At 51.6% G+C, this 15,871-nt stretch overlaps 2 protein-coding genes across 7 annotated transcripts in view; both read right to left on the bottom strand.

Moving 5' to 3' along the window:
* Positions 1–1,328: 1,328 nt before the first annotated feature.
* FBXL22 (F-box and leucine rich repeat protein 22) lies at positions 1,329–4,914 on the bottom strand. The gene is made up of 2 exons (XM_038581110.1): positions 4,488–4,914; positions 1,329–1,665 (listed from the first exon to the last, which is right to left on the bottom strand). Exons 1-2 carry the CDS (start codon positions 4,820–4,822, stop codon positions 1,329–1,331), a joined length of 672 nt encoding a protein of 223 aa, XP_038437038.1. The 5' UTR covers positions 4,823–4,914.
* Positions 4,915–7,646: 2,732 nt separating this feature from the next.
* USP3 (ubiquitin specific peptidase 3) overlaps positions 7,647–15,871 on the bottom strand; it is a 111,179-nt gene continuing 102,954 nt past the window's right edge. For all 6 annotated transcript variants that reach the window (XM_038580642.1, XM_038580643.1, XM_038580646.1 and 3 more), the window contains 4 exons: positions 14,683–14,801; positions 13,559–13,672; positions 13,352–13,419; positions 7,647–11,151 (listed from right to left, as the gene is read on the bottom strand). In XM_038580642.1, the coding sequence (XP_038436570.1) occupies positions 10,986–11,151; positions 13,352–13,419; positions 13,559–13,672; positions 14,683–14,801 (467 nt within the window). In that variant the 3' untranslated portion in view covers positions 7,647–10,985. The remainder of the gene's footprint in view (positions 11,152–13,351; positions 13,420–13,558; positions 13,673–14,682; positions 14,802–15,871) is intronic.

Genomic DNA, 15,871 nt, shown 5'->3' with positions numbered 1-15,871 from the left:
GCCCGGGGCCCCGAGGCACACCTCACCTGGGGCCGGCGCGCCGCGGGGAACTCGGGCCGGTCCGAACCAAGGAAAGCAAAGCCCCGGGGTTACAGCAAACATGCGACCCCCGGAAGCGGGGCTTTCTCCCAACGACGCCGCAGGCGGCCGGGGCTGGCCCTCCGCACACGGGGCCGAGCGCCGCGCCCCACCTCCGCCCTTGCTCCCCCGGCCTTCACCCGGACGCCCCCGCGCGGGCGCTGAGCAGCCGGACAGGCGCCCGCGTCCCCGGTTCCCAGCCTTCCCGCCGCTCCGCCGCACGGCTCGCCCCTCCGTCACCAGCCACGCGGGGGCGCTCCCTCACCCGAGGTTCCTCCCGCCCCTCCTCCCCCAGCAGCCGCCGCCTCGCCGCCGCCTCGCCGCCGCCTCGCCCCCGCCCGGTGCGCCCGGCCCCGCCGCAGCCCCTCTTCCTGCCGGGCATCCGCCGGCCCCTTGCCGGAGGGGAGGCTCCGTGACACCGGGCTCCTCCTTTTCCCTGCTCATCCGGGGAGTACAGGGTCGCGACGCCCTTTCCCGGGGAAAGACCACCTGGCCCGAGGCGAGCGAGGGCCCGGGGCTCCCCGCCGTCCTCGCTCGGGTGCTCGCCGTGTCCCTGGGACCAGCGGCCGCCGGGCCCGAGCCCTGCGCTCCGGCGGCGCGTCAGCGACCAGGCCTGAAAGGGACGTCCGGGCGCGCGCCCACGGAAGGCCGCTCCGGCAGGCAGGGCCGATCGCGCCTCGCGGTCTCCCCACCAAGGGGCTTGACGGGGCTGCTGCTTGGTCTTCAAATCTTCACTCGGGCTTTTTCAAAGGATCTCTTCTGCCTCCGTGACGGGAGAACGGTCGAAGAGCGTAACCGTGAGGTTTACGTAAGAATCCCTGGGCCGGCGAACACTCCGGAGGCCGCGGGAGCGAGCGGTCACCGCGGGGCACCGGGCGGCGGCTCGCCCCGCCCCCGGGCAGCCCCGCCCCCGCGCCGCCCGCCCCGGCGGCCCCGCCCCCGGTGGGGCGCTCGGCCCCCGCGGCGGGCGCCGTCCCCGGGGCAGAAGGGCGTCGGGACAGGTGCTGGTGCTTAGCGAGAGCTGGTCGAGTGCTCTCCCGGCACCCGGCTACCTCATCCCGCAGTCCCGTGCGCAAAACCAAAACGTGAGGTAGGCATCAGTGTCGCCATTTCGCAGACAGGAAAACGGAGGTTCAGAGGCGTGGCGACAGTCTGGGAGGTGGAGGGGCCGGGGCCGGGGCCGGGGCCGGCACCCAGGTCGCCCCTTCCCCGCGGCCCTCGGCTGGCTCTCGCGCCCCGGCGCGGCGGGCCTAGCGCGGCAGCAGCTTGCGGAGCGCCGTGGCGGGCACGCCCGGGAGCTGGTCGGGGATCATGGCCGCGCTGTGCTCGGCCCGCAGCGCCAGGCGCGGGCACGCGGCACGCAGGCGGCGCAGGCCGGCCGCGCTCACGTTGCGGCAGAAGTCCACGTGCAGCGTCTGCAGCGCGCGCCCGTGCGCCGCCACGGCCGCCAGCGTGCGGTTAGTGACGCGCGCGCAGTTCTCCAGGCGCAGCGCGCGCAGGCGCGGGCAGCAGCGCAGCAGGCGCGCCAGGCAGTCGTCGGTGACGTGGCCGCAGCCCGAAAGCGTGACGGAAGCCAAGTTGGGGCACCTGCGGAGAGACGGTGGTGACGCCGGGTCGGGGCCGCCGGCGGGCCGCTGGCGTCCGCCCCGCCCCGCCCCCCCCCCGCGGCCCCGCCGGCGGCCGCCTGACAGCCCGTGCGCGCGGCGCGACTGCGCCCACTGGGCGAGGGACCGGGGACACGGGCTCAGCGGCTTTGCGGACCGAGCGTGCGGTGGCGCGGCCCGGAGCTGCCGGGGTCCCCGTGCCCTGTCGCCTGCTCCCCGCCTCTCCTTCCCCCCGCCCCGAGTCTGCGCGCTCCGCCTCCTGGGCCGCCCTGGGCCCGCCGTGGGCCGCGAGGACGCCGCCGCGTTCTTTGCTTTTCTCGGGCTTGTGGCGTGGGGGTGGGGGTAGGGGTGGGGGAAGAGACGCGTGGCGACCACTGCGGGCAGCGGGGCTCGGGGTTCCCGTGGGGGTTCCCGTGGGGGTTCGTGTGGGGGTTCCCGTGGGGCGGCCTAAGGACAGGCAGGGTCCAGCCCGTGAGCTGGGGGCCGGGCCGCGCGCTAGAGCCCTTTCTGCCCCGCCGACCGGCACAGTTAGGCGCGCCCCTGGGATGCGAGCCCGGAGGTCGGGAAGCCGCGTGGCCAGGACCGGGTCTGAGGTGGGCGCAGGCAGGGCCGCCCGCGCGGGAAGCCGGAGGCCGCTTTGCCCCACCTTCCTAGCACCCGCTGCGGAAGAAGCTCTCAAGCAAAGGTAGATCTGGCTGCTTTGCGGCGGGTGTGACCTCGCGAATCCCCCCTGGGCGTGTGGGCAGGGAGGGGATAGGGCCCAGCAGGGGCTTGTGGTGGGGAGAGCGCCTGCACGGGGCCTCCTGTAGGCACCTGTAACCCGCTTCTCCAGGGGCACCCAGACCGAGGGCTTGCGGTCGAGGGCCTGTGGCCAGAGGGAGCTGGGTCTAGACTGGGCTGTCCCTTTGCACATCAGCTGCCCCACCACCTCGACCTCACGAGCCTGGGCAAAGGGGTGAGGAACTAACACAGTTAGTTGCACACGCTGAGCCCGCCCCATCTCCCCAAGTTCACGTGGCTTCTTCCATCTTCACCTCAAACCCTCCGCACCCTGTTTTGCGAATCAGGAAACTGGCCTCGGGGGCTCCGGTAACTTGCCTGTGACTCTGCTCTCTGACGCAGGACAAATGCCTGAACTGGGCTAGTCCTCTTTTGTCAAGTGGGGGAGATTGTTAGCTCTAGGGTGGTTATGACCATACGGTGTTTAAGCCCCAAAGGTGTTGAGTGGTCCCTTTTGCTCTAAGAACCTTTAGAATAATCCTGATGTAAAGACACACCAGAGAGGGCAGCAGCTCCTTCCCTGCCATCCTTTGCTGTCTCCCATCTGTCCCTGCCCAGAGCTGATTGCTGGAAGAACCCAATTCAAGGGATATTGTCAGTATGTATTGTGGGCCAGTGCCACCGGGTCATTTAATCTGTTATTAGCCTGTGACATAGGTGATTTATCCCATTTTACAGGTGAAGAAATGAGGTTAAGAGTTTAACTATCAGATCCAGGGTCCCATGGTTGGAGAGGAGAACTGGGGGACTCAGCATAGAACCTCACCACCAAGCCCTTTGCTGCACCCAGAGGGTGACATGAGAGGACCGCTCCACACCTTGCTGGTTTGGGAAATTAAGTTCTCTAGCAGCAAGGATGCGACAACTTCGGAGCAGGCTTGCCCCTCCCATACAAATCACTCCACTTGATTTCTGGGCCTTGCTAAGCCCATCGAAGTGGCCTCGTCCCAGCATGGCCCAACCCAGTCCATCTTGTTTTCTTCTGACTGCCTTAAAAAAAAAAAAAAAAGGCAAGGCGGGGCCACCACTCTGTTTCCTTCCACTCCTGTCACGCTGCCAGCAAACGGCAGCTATTAAACCTGGGCGGCAGCAAACTGGCTGAGCCTAGTTTGAAAGCACTGAGAGGTGCTTTTCCTCAAAGGCAGGACAGGACTGGTCAACCTGGGCTCAGCGAGAGGCTGGCAGCGGAAGTCTGTGCTGAGCGTGGGCTGCCTTAGGCAGGAGGCTGGGACTATGGAGGGTCGCCTGTGGCTTAGCCTCTGCCCGTGGTAGAGTTGACCAGTCATGTACAGGATGCATTTGGGACATACTTAGACCAAAAAAATTATTTCATCTATTCAAAATTCAAATTTAAGTGAGTGTCTTGAATTTTTATTTTCTAAAATCCGGCAATCCTAGACTGTGGGCAAATCACATGACCTCCTTGAGCTTTGATTTGCTCATTTCAAAAATTAGGCTAAAACCCTCCCTTAAGGGTACGGTGAGGTTAGTAATATTCTAATGAGGAAGCCATTCTTCAGTATCACCACCCCTCCTCCTGGAGTCTGGCTTGGTTCAGCTAACCCAGAGCACCCTAACTCCTTCCTGAGCTGGGTTCCCCGCGCCTATGGAGTTTGTTTGCTAGGAGAAGAGTAGAGGGGAAGCTGACTGCTGAATCCAGGACCTTTCCCCAGGGCCTGACCTTGAAAATCCAGGCCCAGCCGGACCCCCTGAGCTCTTAATGGCTGCCAGGAAGGACAGCGACAGCCGGAGGCCAGTCTTCCTGTTTGCCCCAGAAGCAGCTCCAGGGCCTGTGAGGCTGAGGGGCAGCCCCCACGCGCACCCCCAGCACCACTGTGGACTTCTCTGGGTCTGTGCCGGGGGTGGGCCTAGACCGACTGTCTTGGGCCTAGTCTGAGGCTCCCAACATGGAGCCGTCTTGGTCTGTAATTAGCTCTTCCCTGCCCCCACCCCACCCCCCAGAAGCCTCCTAGAGCTCTAGGAGCCGGACGGTGCAGAGCCCGTGCTGCTCAGGAGGTGGCCTACCTGTCGCACACCTGGGAGAGGAAATCATTGACTAGGCTCTCATGGCGGCTGCAGATGCTCCTCTGGAAGGCGCTCTTGAGCCAGTCCTCAATGCTGCACACCTGCACGCGGCTGGAGTACCAGCAGATGGAGAGGTTCTTGAGGGCCGGGCTCAGGAGGAAGTTGTCCTTCTTGAGTTCTATGAGGGAACGAAAGTGCAGCAGGGGCCAGAGTGTGGGGTCCTCGAACACGTCCTGGAGCTGGGGGCAGGTCCGGGCCAGGTTCTTCCTGCTGTCCTTGTCCAGGAAGGAGAAGAGGTGCAGCAGGCACTCCCGGTTGAGCTGGGTGATGTGCATGGTGTGTAGCAGCCACGCTGCCTGTGGCTGGAGCCTGGGGACCTGACCTGCCGCCGCCTCCTCCCCAGCTCTGGGCTGGTGGACATATATGGTTGAGGAATGGTGTTTATTTTTGGCTAACAACTGGTGCTGAAGCTCGGAGAACGGGGCCGGGGGGGGGCGGGGGGTGGTTAGCCAGGATCCAGACATACGTGCAGCAGTCTGTGGCTCGGCTTATGTTCAGAGGAGTTGAAAATCCTGGCAGAAAAGCAGCCTATTGAAGTTAAATAGCTTCCTTAAAAGGGATTTCTTTCCTTTTAGCTGACAGTGGTGCTTAGCAGAGAGCGCTTTTGCCTTTTCCCGAGGCATTTCCATTGAAGGTGGCTGGCCAGAGCACCTGTCTGGGCCTGCAGTCTCCGCTCCCTGGGAGGGACCCGGATTATAAATTGGATCTGTCTTCACTCTCTGGTGTATCACCGGAGCCTCTGCTCCACTCCTGTGGGAGTCGTTGTCTGTGAAGAGCTAAGGGTGACAGCTGCACGTGCAGAGCTGGGCTGAAGCCATGGGTGATGCCCCTTTCCCTGTGCTCTGCGCGGTGCTGATGGTTTGAGGGCTGGGCTGACCTACCTTCGGACCCTGCTGCCCTCTGCCAGGCAAAGGGATTTCCTCGGCCTCCCCGCTGGCTCTGTTTCTACCCTGAGTTGTTTCACAAAGATCTGTCGTAAGTAGCTTACGTCTCCGAGGCCCTTCTGGGTGTCCGCGCATAACATTTTAAGCTTAAGTTTCCTTGGCTTTACATCTTAACATTTTCCCAGTTACGTGCCATGCTGGAGCTTGTGTTTCCCAAATGTCAGGATGGGTGAGGGAGCTCTTAGTACAAGACTGCTCGAAACGATTTTTTTTAGGTTTTTTTTCTTTTTAAAGATTTATTTATTCATGAGAGACACAGAGAGGCAGAGACACAGGCAGAGGGAGAAGCAGGCTAGGCTCCTTGCGGGGAGCCCGATGCGGGACTCGATCTCTAGACCCGGGATCATGCCCTGAGCCAAAGGCAGGCGCTCAACCACTAAGCCACCCGGGCGTCCCTGCTCGAAACAATTTTAGGCTGAAGTGTTTTAGGATCAGCGGGCCCTATAAGCCCGCCACACACCACTGTTTTGTGCGGGCCTGCAGTGCCGGCCGGAGCTGGGCAGGCTGCCTGGAGGGCTCATCCCCTGAGTCCTGTCTCCTGCAGTCACGGCTTCCTCAGCGTCGGTTCTGTGATACTGCTCCACTCCAGGCCCACCCCAGAGCCTCCTGTAACTCTGCGGCTGTGAACTACGAGCTCTGCGTGCCGCCCGTCCTGTCGTTGGGGGTGCGGAGGGGAAAGGCTGTGTGGTCTCTGGCACTGAGGGAACACCCCCAAGTGGTTACGTTTGTTCGTTCTCCCGCCTGATTGGAGTTGGAAGGAAGGGAACACTGTCCAGTTGTGTGAAGTAAGGCAGAGCAAGCGGCTGTGTTGGACCCTCTTCTAGAACTAAGGCCTGGTCGTTCCTGGCGCAGCTTGGCCTCTAAAAGCACAACGCAGCTAAGGAAACAGGAGCCATTCTCACCAGCTCCATCTGAGACACCCCTCTCTGCGGCCCCGTGAGCTTGGTCACCCCAACTGCCAAGGGGAAGAAGGGGCGGCTTTTCTTAAAAACCGCCTAAACAGGGGGATCCCCGGGTGGCTCAGCGGTTTAGCGCCGCCTTCGGCCCAGGGCGTGGTCCTGGAGAACCTGGATCCAGTCCCACGTCGGGCTCCCTGCGTGGAGCCTGCTTCTCCCTCTGCCTGTGTCCTGCCTCTCTGTGTCTTTCATGAATAAATAAAATCTTTAAAAAACAAAAACAAAAACCGCCCAAGCCAAGAAACAGCTGCAGGAAGCACTTAAGGGCAGGGTAACTGGCTACTGCTAATACCGCAGACCCCTCGCTAATGGTCCCACCACGGCTGACAGCCAGCGCCCTCCGGCTCCTACCTACGCCGTCGGGAGGTCCGCGCGGCACCTCGGGCTTTCACAGGAAGCCCGATTCTCCCCACTTCTCCTCCCTAATCCTTTCCAAACCAGGACTTTCTAGTGTGCTGACCTCTGGAAATAGGCCGTTCTTTCAGCTTCTTGTAAGGCCGGCCCCTGGGAAGTCCCGGTGGAAGCCCCTGGTGGAAGCCGCCAGACTGGCAGGGCTGCCCCCCGAGCCTGGCCTGCGCACTGCCGCCCGGGGCCGGTGGGGGGGCACCCGGAATGCAGGGAGTGTCTGCGCCGCCAGGGTGGCGTCGTCGAGCCGTGCTGCATGGGACTTGGAGGCCAAACGAGTAGCCTGTGTCCGAAGACTGGTAGGAGCAGGCAAGGAAGAGAGACCAATGAAGGGTGTGGACAGAGCGTGGTTGTTTGTTTGTAGGTCCCGCCGGGGCCAGAAAGGTCATATGTGGGAACTACTGAAAAGCAGTAGTGTTAATTTTTAACAGTGGCACTTACTTGTCTGTCTTCCTTTAGAGGGTGACCAGTAGCCTTTGCTCAGAGCCCAAAAGTGGGTTCCTCCGGGTGGGGGCTAGCGGTGAAGGAGGCAGTGGATCTCATTTTATACAGCGAGCTGTCCTCGGTTCTGCTCACGGGTCACTCCCCCAGCGGCCCCCTACAGCACTAGGGCACCCCTTCCTGCCCCCACCCGCCCCTACAGGCTTCCTCAGCCCAGGCTCTGTACACCCGCAGCCCTGGAGGGTGAGGGTTCTGGAAGAACTCCGTACTGCGAACTGACCGGGCCTGTCGCCTGAGCAAGACCATCACCTACTTGACTTCCCTGAAAGGAGTTCAGAAATAATAGTCAAGAGGAAAGAGACCAGAACTTTAATGATACTTTCATCCATAGAAGAGTTCAGGTTGGTGAAGCAGAAAAGGGATGTGATTACAACGTAAATGACATCAGTCACTTGCAGTTAAGCCTCTCGCATCATACAGACTAGGCTTCCATGGGAATGATCATGTCAGCCACAGCCAGCAGTGGGGGGCAGGGGGGCTGGAGCCCGTCGGGTCCGCACCCGAGAGACCCGTCACAGCACTGAAGGGCTGCGGGGACATCGCTCTACCGCACAACCCCCCCGCGTGCACAGTCCCAAGGCTGCACCCTGGCCACCCGGACCCGGGCCCTGGCGGCAGGAACAGACTGCTCCTGAGCCTTTTCCGGGCCCGACTGAAGAGGCCACTTCAGCAACAGAGTATGTGAGGGAGTTCAGGGACAGTGGGGATGAAGGTGGATGAAGTATGTCTAAATAAACATATGTACACGAAACCAATGAAAGAGCAGTTTGGCTTTTAAGAAATAAATATGTCCCCAACCCCAGAAACCAAGCTGCTGAGCAGGTTCCCCAGGTGAGATACACATTTAACACTTAACCAGGGCCTGTACACTTTACTTGTTTAATTCTATTACATATGTCATCACTAGACACTGAGTAGAATACAGTGGATAAGCAAAGGTTTCTCCACCATGGAGAGAGATTTGTGTTGCCACAAACTGTTTCTATCACCCACGTGTGTGGGAGGACTTCTGAGGAAGTTTCCTTGTTCCAGGGAGCCATGTGGCAGAGTGAGGCACTGCCTCCGCGTAAGGTCTCCATGCGAGAAGCCACACACACAGAGACGACATGGCATGAGGGGAAAGCCCTGAAGAGCACACAAAGATCAGCTTTTTAAAATAGGTGTGATAAGGCTACACAGTTAAATTTTTTAAATACAAATAGGCACATTTACATCACTGGTGTTCAAATGCACAATTCAAATGGATCCAATCACTTTTCCCAAGAGCCTTCATAATGTCTTTCAAACATTTCAGCTTAAGTAAAATCGAGCAATAAAAACGCTCCAGAAACTCAAAGGGGAGATGCGTCCATCTCTTAAGCCAGCAGTGCTGCCTGTCTGAGGACCACTCTCCCCAACAAAGTAGTCTGGCTGTTGCCGAGTTCCTTTTGGTATCAAAAGACCATTTTTCTCCACCAACATCAGCACTGTCCAAGGCTATATTATATTGCCGAAGTCCTCCAGACTGCCCATTCAGAGAGATGGAGTAAGTGCAAATGTTAGAAGTCACAGCTGTTTACCTTCTAAGTCAGAGAGGCTGGATTCCCGGAGATACTGAGCAGATCAAAGAAGTGCACATTCCAAGTTCAACTGCATGTGGTGTTAATGTATTAATAGATTAGGTCAAACTAATCTTTCACTTTTGTAGATCAAAAGGTTAAACACAATTTCATATGGTTCAACCTAATGTATTTAGCATTAACTATTGTAAATATGTTTCCCTCTTAATTTCCTTCTAGACTCTAAGTTGTAAAGCCCAAACACCAAAGCTTTTCTCTCTGTCCCAAGAGAACTCTACATGCTGATGGAGCTGCCCTACCCCTAAGCGGTCCTATGCCACGGGTGGCTGCTGAGCACTTGAAATGTAGCTAGTGTGACTGAAGAACTGAGTTTTAAACTTAATTTTAATTAGAATGTTAATAACCACATGTGACTAGCGACTGCCATACTGGATGGTACAAGTTTAGATGCAACTGCAGTTTGGTCCTGGTCATGTTAAAGTGTTCAGCAGCTGATTTCTGCTCTAAGAAAACACGAAATTTATCTAATGAATATTAGAATGGAAATGGAGCCATCTCTGCTCCTGCAGCTTCAAATATCTGACCCACAAGGACAGCCAGACTATTAATATACTTTTAAATTTTTTTTTCTTTTAATAGAAAAGACAGGATTACCAAAAAGTCTGGTTGGCCAGCTTAATCTGAATGACATTCTGCCTCTCACACAACTTGTAGAGAAGTGAGAAGAAAATACCTGACTAGAACAAGAGATGCGCTGAAAATGGTGCACGGTACTACGCCACGGCCCTACTTGGAAGTGCGTTCTCCCTATAAATAAGTACTGCCACCACCCACTGCCTGCCCACCAAATCAATAGACTGGCCTGAAATTTTGCAAATTCACAGTTAACTTCCTTACATGGAATTCTGGTTCCAAATTTCAATTTAAGTTAAATCTTAATAGTGTTTGTACCTATTTTTCTTGAAAACAATTATTAAACAAAGACTCTTAAAAGCTCAAGAATACAAACTCTTCAAAATGAGAATGAGAGTTTGCTCTGCTCTCAGGATAGGCCGGTGAGTGTTGTAAAGGTAGCAAAGACTCCAATTTCCTTCTGTAGAAGCAGACCCCATAGTGTTACCTGAAGTGTAGGTGAAAGTCAGAATCCACTCTGGAGGTCAGCATCTCCATCTCGGATGACCAAGCAAGAAATAAGACAAAAGTGGGCATGTAGTTATTCCCCGCACTAGCCAGTGGGGGAACTAGATGCTGGTTTGAAAGGTAAATAAGCTATGGTTTTCTCTCACTGGACACCATCTAGACCATGGGGAGGAGTCAGAGATTTTTAAACCATAAATGTGTTTGGTCTTATTTGGACTTTTCTATACTCCTATCTCCACGAACACGCACACAAGCAAAAAATATCCCCCAAACAAACAAACTCAAAAAGAGTAATTCTTGAATTTGCAGGACAGGTCCAACTGAACCAACCAATTTATTTAGTTTGTGCTGATAAACAGCAGCCTTGAGATACCAAGAGCAGCGATTACCTGGTCTACTTAAGGATGCCCTCCCAGTTCTCTTTTACAATCAAAAAGAACGATTACTGAGTAGTCACTGAAATCTTGTGGGCCACAAGTTACGTGCACACATGATCCTGGATTTAAGTCAACCTGATCTGTTACAGCTGTGAAAGGCAGCAGGCAGTTATGTTGCTCTTCACTATCAGGAACACATCTTGCTTTCAGCATGTGAGAGTAACAAAGCATTGATGTAAATGTGCCTCAAAGTGAGAACTGAAAACATTAATATAAAAAAGTCAAACAGAACTAAGTTCTTGAAACTACATATAAAAACTGAATTATTACAACTAAAGCAGCAAATCAAAGTATCTGCTGAGGTTTTCTGGTAGAACTAAAAAAACAAATTAGTTGGTGCCCATGTTCAATATGTCACTACCATTGACAAAATAAAACTAAACCCAAAATAGGAAATTGAAAAGTGCATAATGAAATTAAATCTTGGATCAAGTATTTACGGAAAATTGGAAATGTTTGTCCGGTATAGTTGACAAATAATGATTTGAAGGAGGTATTAAAGTTTATCTGATCCAGCTTTGGCCTGGCGTTCCACATAGAAAAGGATGTAGGCCTTTGCTTTCACGACGGTGTCCTCATCAGTCAGTGTCACAGTACTGTCATTGAAATGGAACCAGCGACCTTCGTGAGTTGCATATGCTGTGTAATGTCCAGAACCAACCCTGTAAGGGAAAGTAAAAAAATGAAAAGGGCTACAGAAATAACAGGATCTGTGCAATCATGTAATTTGTTAGGTATACGGTAAGTTCTAAGTGCCATAATAAAGAATACACCCTAGAGGCTTGTTTAAGATGGCTGATCGAGCTCATGTATTCATGTTCCTCAAAATCCATGGAAATGACAAGAAATATACTGACCTTGGAAATATAGGAAAGAGTGTCATCGGATGACCAGAAATTGAAAGATTTTCTACAACACGTAAAGCAGTGTTCACAGGGCACTGAGTTAATGAAGAAACCAATGGGCTAACTAAGCACTCTCACCTGAACAAGTAGAGGTCAAGGCCTACGGAAACCTGGAACATGTTTCCATCACAGCCTTGGAAAAAAACCTGAGCTTGAGAAAGTAACCTGCCTCCAGGGAAGTACCTTCCTTGTTCTATGGCCCACAAGAACTTCTCTGTCAGCACGACTCACCCACAGAGCCCACCAGGAAAGAGTCCTCAGAACAAACACCCCGTAACTGCTAGAAGAACCCTTACCATTTACCAATAATGATCAATCTCATCATTTACTATGACTGAGTAAACAGCCCCAAATCATCAACCCTTGGCAGGTGTGGATAGTATGAAAGAGAAGCGCTGGGAAGAACAAGTAAAGCAATTAACCACCAACAAATTTAATGTAAAAAACCAAAGAGCTTTAAAAATCCTGGGATCCCTGGGTGGCGCAGCGGTTTGGCGCCTGCCTTTGGCCCAGGGCACGATCCTGGAGACCCGGGATCGAGTCCTGCATCGGGCTCCCAGTGCATGGAGCCTGCTTCTCCCTCTGCCTGTGTCTCTGCCTCTCTCTCATCTCTCTCTGTGTGACTATCATAAATAAATAAATTAAAAAAAAATTCTAATACCAGTGGTTTCAAAAAGATACTGCAACCATAAAACAAGAACATTCCTGTTATGAAAGAGAGTTATCAGAAAAATGGGATTGCCACAGTATTAAAAATTTCACAGAGGAGCTTATCTTCAGTTTGGATACAAATGAAATCCAAATTGGTGATTTGGAAAAATAGGTCATGGCAGTCTTAAGAAACAGAGATGGAAACCACTGAACAATAGTTTAAATGTGTGAACCAGAAAATTCACCATTTCCCCACCCCACCCCCACCTTTATCCACGGCTTCGTTTTCCAGTTTAGTTACCCACAGTCAGCTGCAGTCCAGAAGATGATCCTCCTCATCAAAAGGTCAACAGAAGCTAACACTATCACAATTATAATGAATTAATATTAAATTATAATTGTTCATGTATAAGAAAAAACAGAACATATATATAGGGTTTGGTCCTATCTGCGGTTTTAGCCATCCACTGGGGGTCTTAGAACGTATCTGCACAGATGGGATGGGGGCTGCTGTGTATGTTATTAAATATAAGGGTTCCAGAAGAAAGAGTAGAGAAGGCAGTAGAACAAATACTATTTCCATGAGCTGAAGAGTATCTCTATCAACTGCCAAGCCAGGAATACATTTACTGTAATTTCTGAAATCCAAAGAGCGGATCCTACAACGTTCCAATGAAGAAAAAAGTTGCCTACCAAGGAATGAGAGTCAGACTTGTAGTGGACTTGGCCCTTATAACTATGAATGATAAAGTCAAAGGAGCAATGTCATAAAGTTCTGAGGGAAAAGGGTTTTCAACATGGTCAGGGGTTCTCCACATCTGAAGGTAAAATAGCCATTCTCAAGAAATCAGAAGGTATAAACTAATACAACTGTTCAGAAAAAAATAAAAAATAAAAAGATTCAACAAAAAAAATGAATCTTTAAAAGAGATGACATGAAGTAAGGTCCAAATAATTTCCCATTTTCCCCCCACTTTAAATGTCAACTGGCAAAGGAAATAAACAACTTTGGAGTAAAGACTACTCAGGGTTTTGTGAACAAATAGCTTAGGTTCTGAATGCTGAGCTCAAATGAAGCTTTCTCCATTTTACCTTGATGTGCCTTCTTCCTTCACAACATCCTTTCAAGAATATTCTTTCACACCAAGATGGAAGGAAACTTCTATCTACTTCGCCCACTTTAATGTATCTGAATCCATTTTTGAGGGAGTTAAGGGAGAATTATCAAGAGTGGTGCATGACTGCTGGTCTTCACTGTGCTCTTCCCAACCACGAGAAGCCACTGACACATGTATGACACACTTACCCGGAACCATGGTGCACCACCACAGCAGCAAGGTCGTACAGGCAGTGCTCTGGGCCACTGTTCTCAGGCTACGGAACAAGGGAGAAGACATCCCAGGACTCAGTTAGGAGCAGTGGTCAATGACACCCTATCTCCTACCTCAAAGTGAAGATTTGATTTTACTGAAGAGCCATTTTTCCACCATCTAACAAAGGTATCTGATCTTACCTCTAGCAAGTAGCATTTCATGTCCAGGCCTCTCAGGGGAAATTCTACATAGGTATCAACTTTGTTTCTTAAATATGCAGTCCAATGAAACCGTTTCAAATGTAAGCATAGCACCTGGATGAGAGGCACATCAGACAAAAATTATAAACAATTTACATTTCAATAAAATTTACTTGGTACTAATGTCTCAATAACGTATTTATAATAATGTCTCAATACAGTTTTTCTTCTTCCACATACTTTATTGTGATGATGAGATTTATAATACACATGTGAAATTAATATTACACGGTATGTTCAGGAACTGAAATTAAACTATATATAATATTTACAAATAAGTAGGTCTTTATCCCCTTTCCTTACAGAGCTACTAAACCCTTAGAAATTCCTAAGTGATAGCCATAAAGGTATCTTTGTTATGTTAATGAGGTGACTTTCTGACTGCACCTAAGGATGGGGCTGGTTGCCAGGGGACCCAACCATGTGATCAGAGGGTTAGACCTTTGTTTCCCCCCACACAACTCCAGAGAAGGGAAAGGGGCTAGAAGTTGAACAACCGCCAAGAGCCAGTGAGTTAATCAGCCGTGCCTATGTAATGAAGCCTCCATAAAATCCAAAAGGAGGGGTTTGGAGAGCTTCCAGATGGGAAACCAGAACAGTTCAAAGTGCCTGTGCCAGGCCCCAAACCCCACAGGGACAGAAGCTTCTCTGTTCACCGCTCGGCCCTGTGTATCTCCTCATACATCTCTGTAGTTTGTTGGTCAGAAGCACAAAGTAGCAAGCTGGACTCGTGTCCGACTTCTGAAGCTGAGGCAGCCTGTGGGACTGAGACCCGAACCCAGAATCAGACTGCCATCTCCGGGGAGGTTGTGTCAGAGTTGCCCTGGGTTGTAGGACACCCAGGTGGTTGCTTAAGTGGTGGTGTGCTGGGAAACCACCCCTCTGCACACTGGAAACTGTGATCAGGATACATTAGTTCTGCATTCTCAAAGGGTTTATTTACCTTCACTGACAATTCTAGAGACCTACAGAACAGATCTTATAGGCTAAAGTCATAAAAACGATTTCTTTTCATAAACATTTTTCCCTCAAAATTGCATTATTACTTGAAACTCAATGCTTACCTTGGGTAGTTTCTGAATCCAAAACTTTTTAGTGGACTTTTGTTTCTTTTTGCATTTGTGGCACATATATAACTCTGTCTCATCAAGTTCTTCTAAGTCGGTAAAACTGCGAAGACAATCTAAAACCAAATTGATTTTGGCAGCATTAAAACAGGATGCCTTCTATAGAGGCAGTATGCTGTAGAAAACAGACTGTCCACTTTGAGCTGGACAACTGTGGCTCAAATCTCAGCGTTATTTAACTCTGTGACCTTGGAAAAGTCAGCCTTTCTCGGTTGCAAAATGGAGACCAAAAAACCAAAAAAACCTACTTTGAAGCACTGCTGTGAGGAAAATAATGTGTGTCAAGTGCCTAGCATCATGTCTAACATCTGGTAATGATCAGTTAATGACAGGAGGTTATCATTGGGTTTGGTGCTATTAATGAAGAATCAGTCTGGATACTTTGGCTAAGGATGGGTTCTTTAATGAAATCAAGGTTTGAGCAGCAATTTCTCTCAATATCTTACATTCTAGAGGACAAGGCCCCCAAGATGCTAAAAAAAAAAAAAGATTTAGATCAAACATTTTCACGGTCATAACTTACTAAAAAATAAACACAGAGATTATAGGAGGCAACCTTACCAACCTTCTAGTGAATCCTCTAGTGAATCCTTTGTTCTAGGCTCTACTCAATCCCTTGAATAAACCAGAGATAAAATTTTTAAAAGGTTTTATTGTGTAATCTTGGATTTGGTAAACTGTACCCCAAGCCAAATCCAGCCACCTGGTTTTGTGAATAAAGTTTTCTTGGGACACAGACATGCTCACTCATTTATATATCATCTGTGGCTCCTTTTACACAACAGCAGAGTCGAGTAGTTGGGACGTAGGCCTTACGTGTAATAGTAATGGCTTAAGTATTTACTATCTGGCCCTTTACAGAAAACATTTGCCAACTCCTGTTGCAATCAGTATGTATTGTTCTGTAGCGAAATAATAATATATTATTCCCTTTAGAGAAGAATATGAATGCCTATGTACCCAGCACTCAATAAAGAAATAGATTGTCTCCAGTCCTTGAGGAGCCGTACTTTATGCGAATGGTATCCCCTAGAGTTGTACAGTGAGCAACCTAAGCGGTCAGGTGTGAGAGCCCTGTTAAGAGTTGCCTGTATCTTCCTAGAAACAGACCCTATCTTTCCTCCTA

Source organism: Canis lupus, chromosome 30, assembly GCF_011100685.1.
Source record: "Canis lupus familiaris isolate Mischka breed German Shepherd chromosome 30, alternate assembly UU_Cfam_GSD_1.0, whole genome shotgun sequence".
NCBI classification, from domain to species: Eukaryota; Metazoa; Chordata; class Mammalia; order Carnivora; family Canidae; genus Canis; species Canis lupus.
The sequence above is the reverse complement of the archived record's forward strand: the minus strand, read 5'-3'. Positions and strand labels throughout refer to the sequence as shown.

Coding starts and splice junctions, on each gene's coding strand:
- FBXL22 (XM_038581110.1), bottom strand. CDS start 4,822: ATGCACATCACCCAGCTCAACCGGGAGTGCCTGCTGCACCTCTTCTCC. Junction 1,666..4,487: donor CTCTCCCAGGTGTGCGACAG/GTAGGCCACCTC, acceptor GTCTCTCCGCAG/GTGCCCCAACTTGGCTTCCG.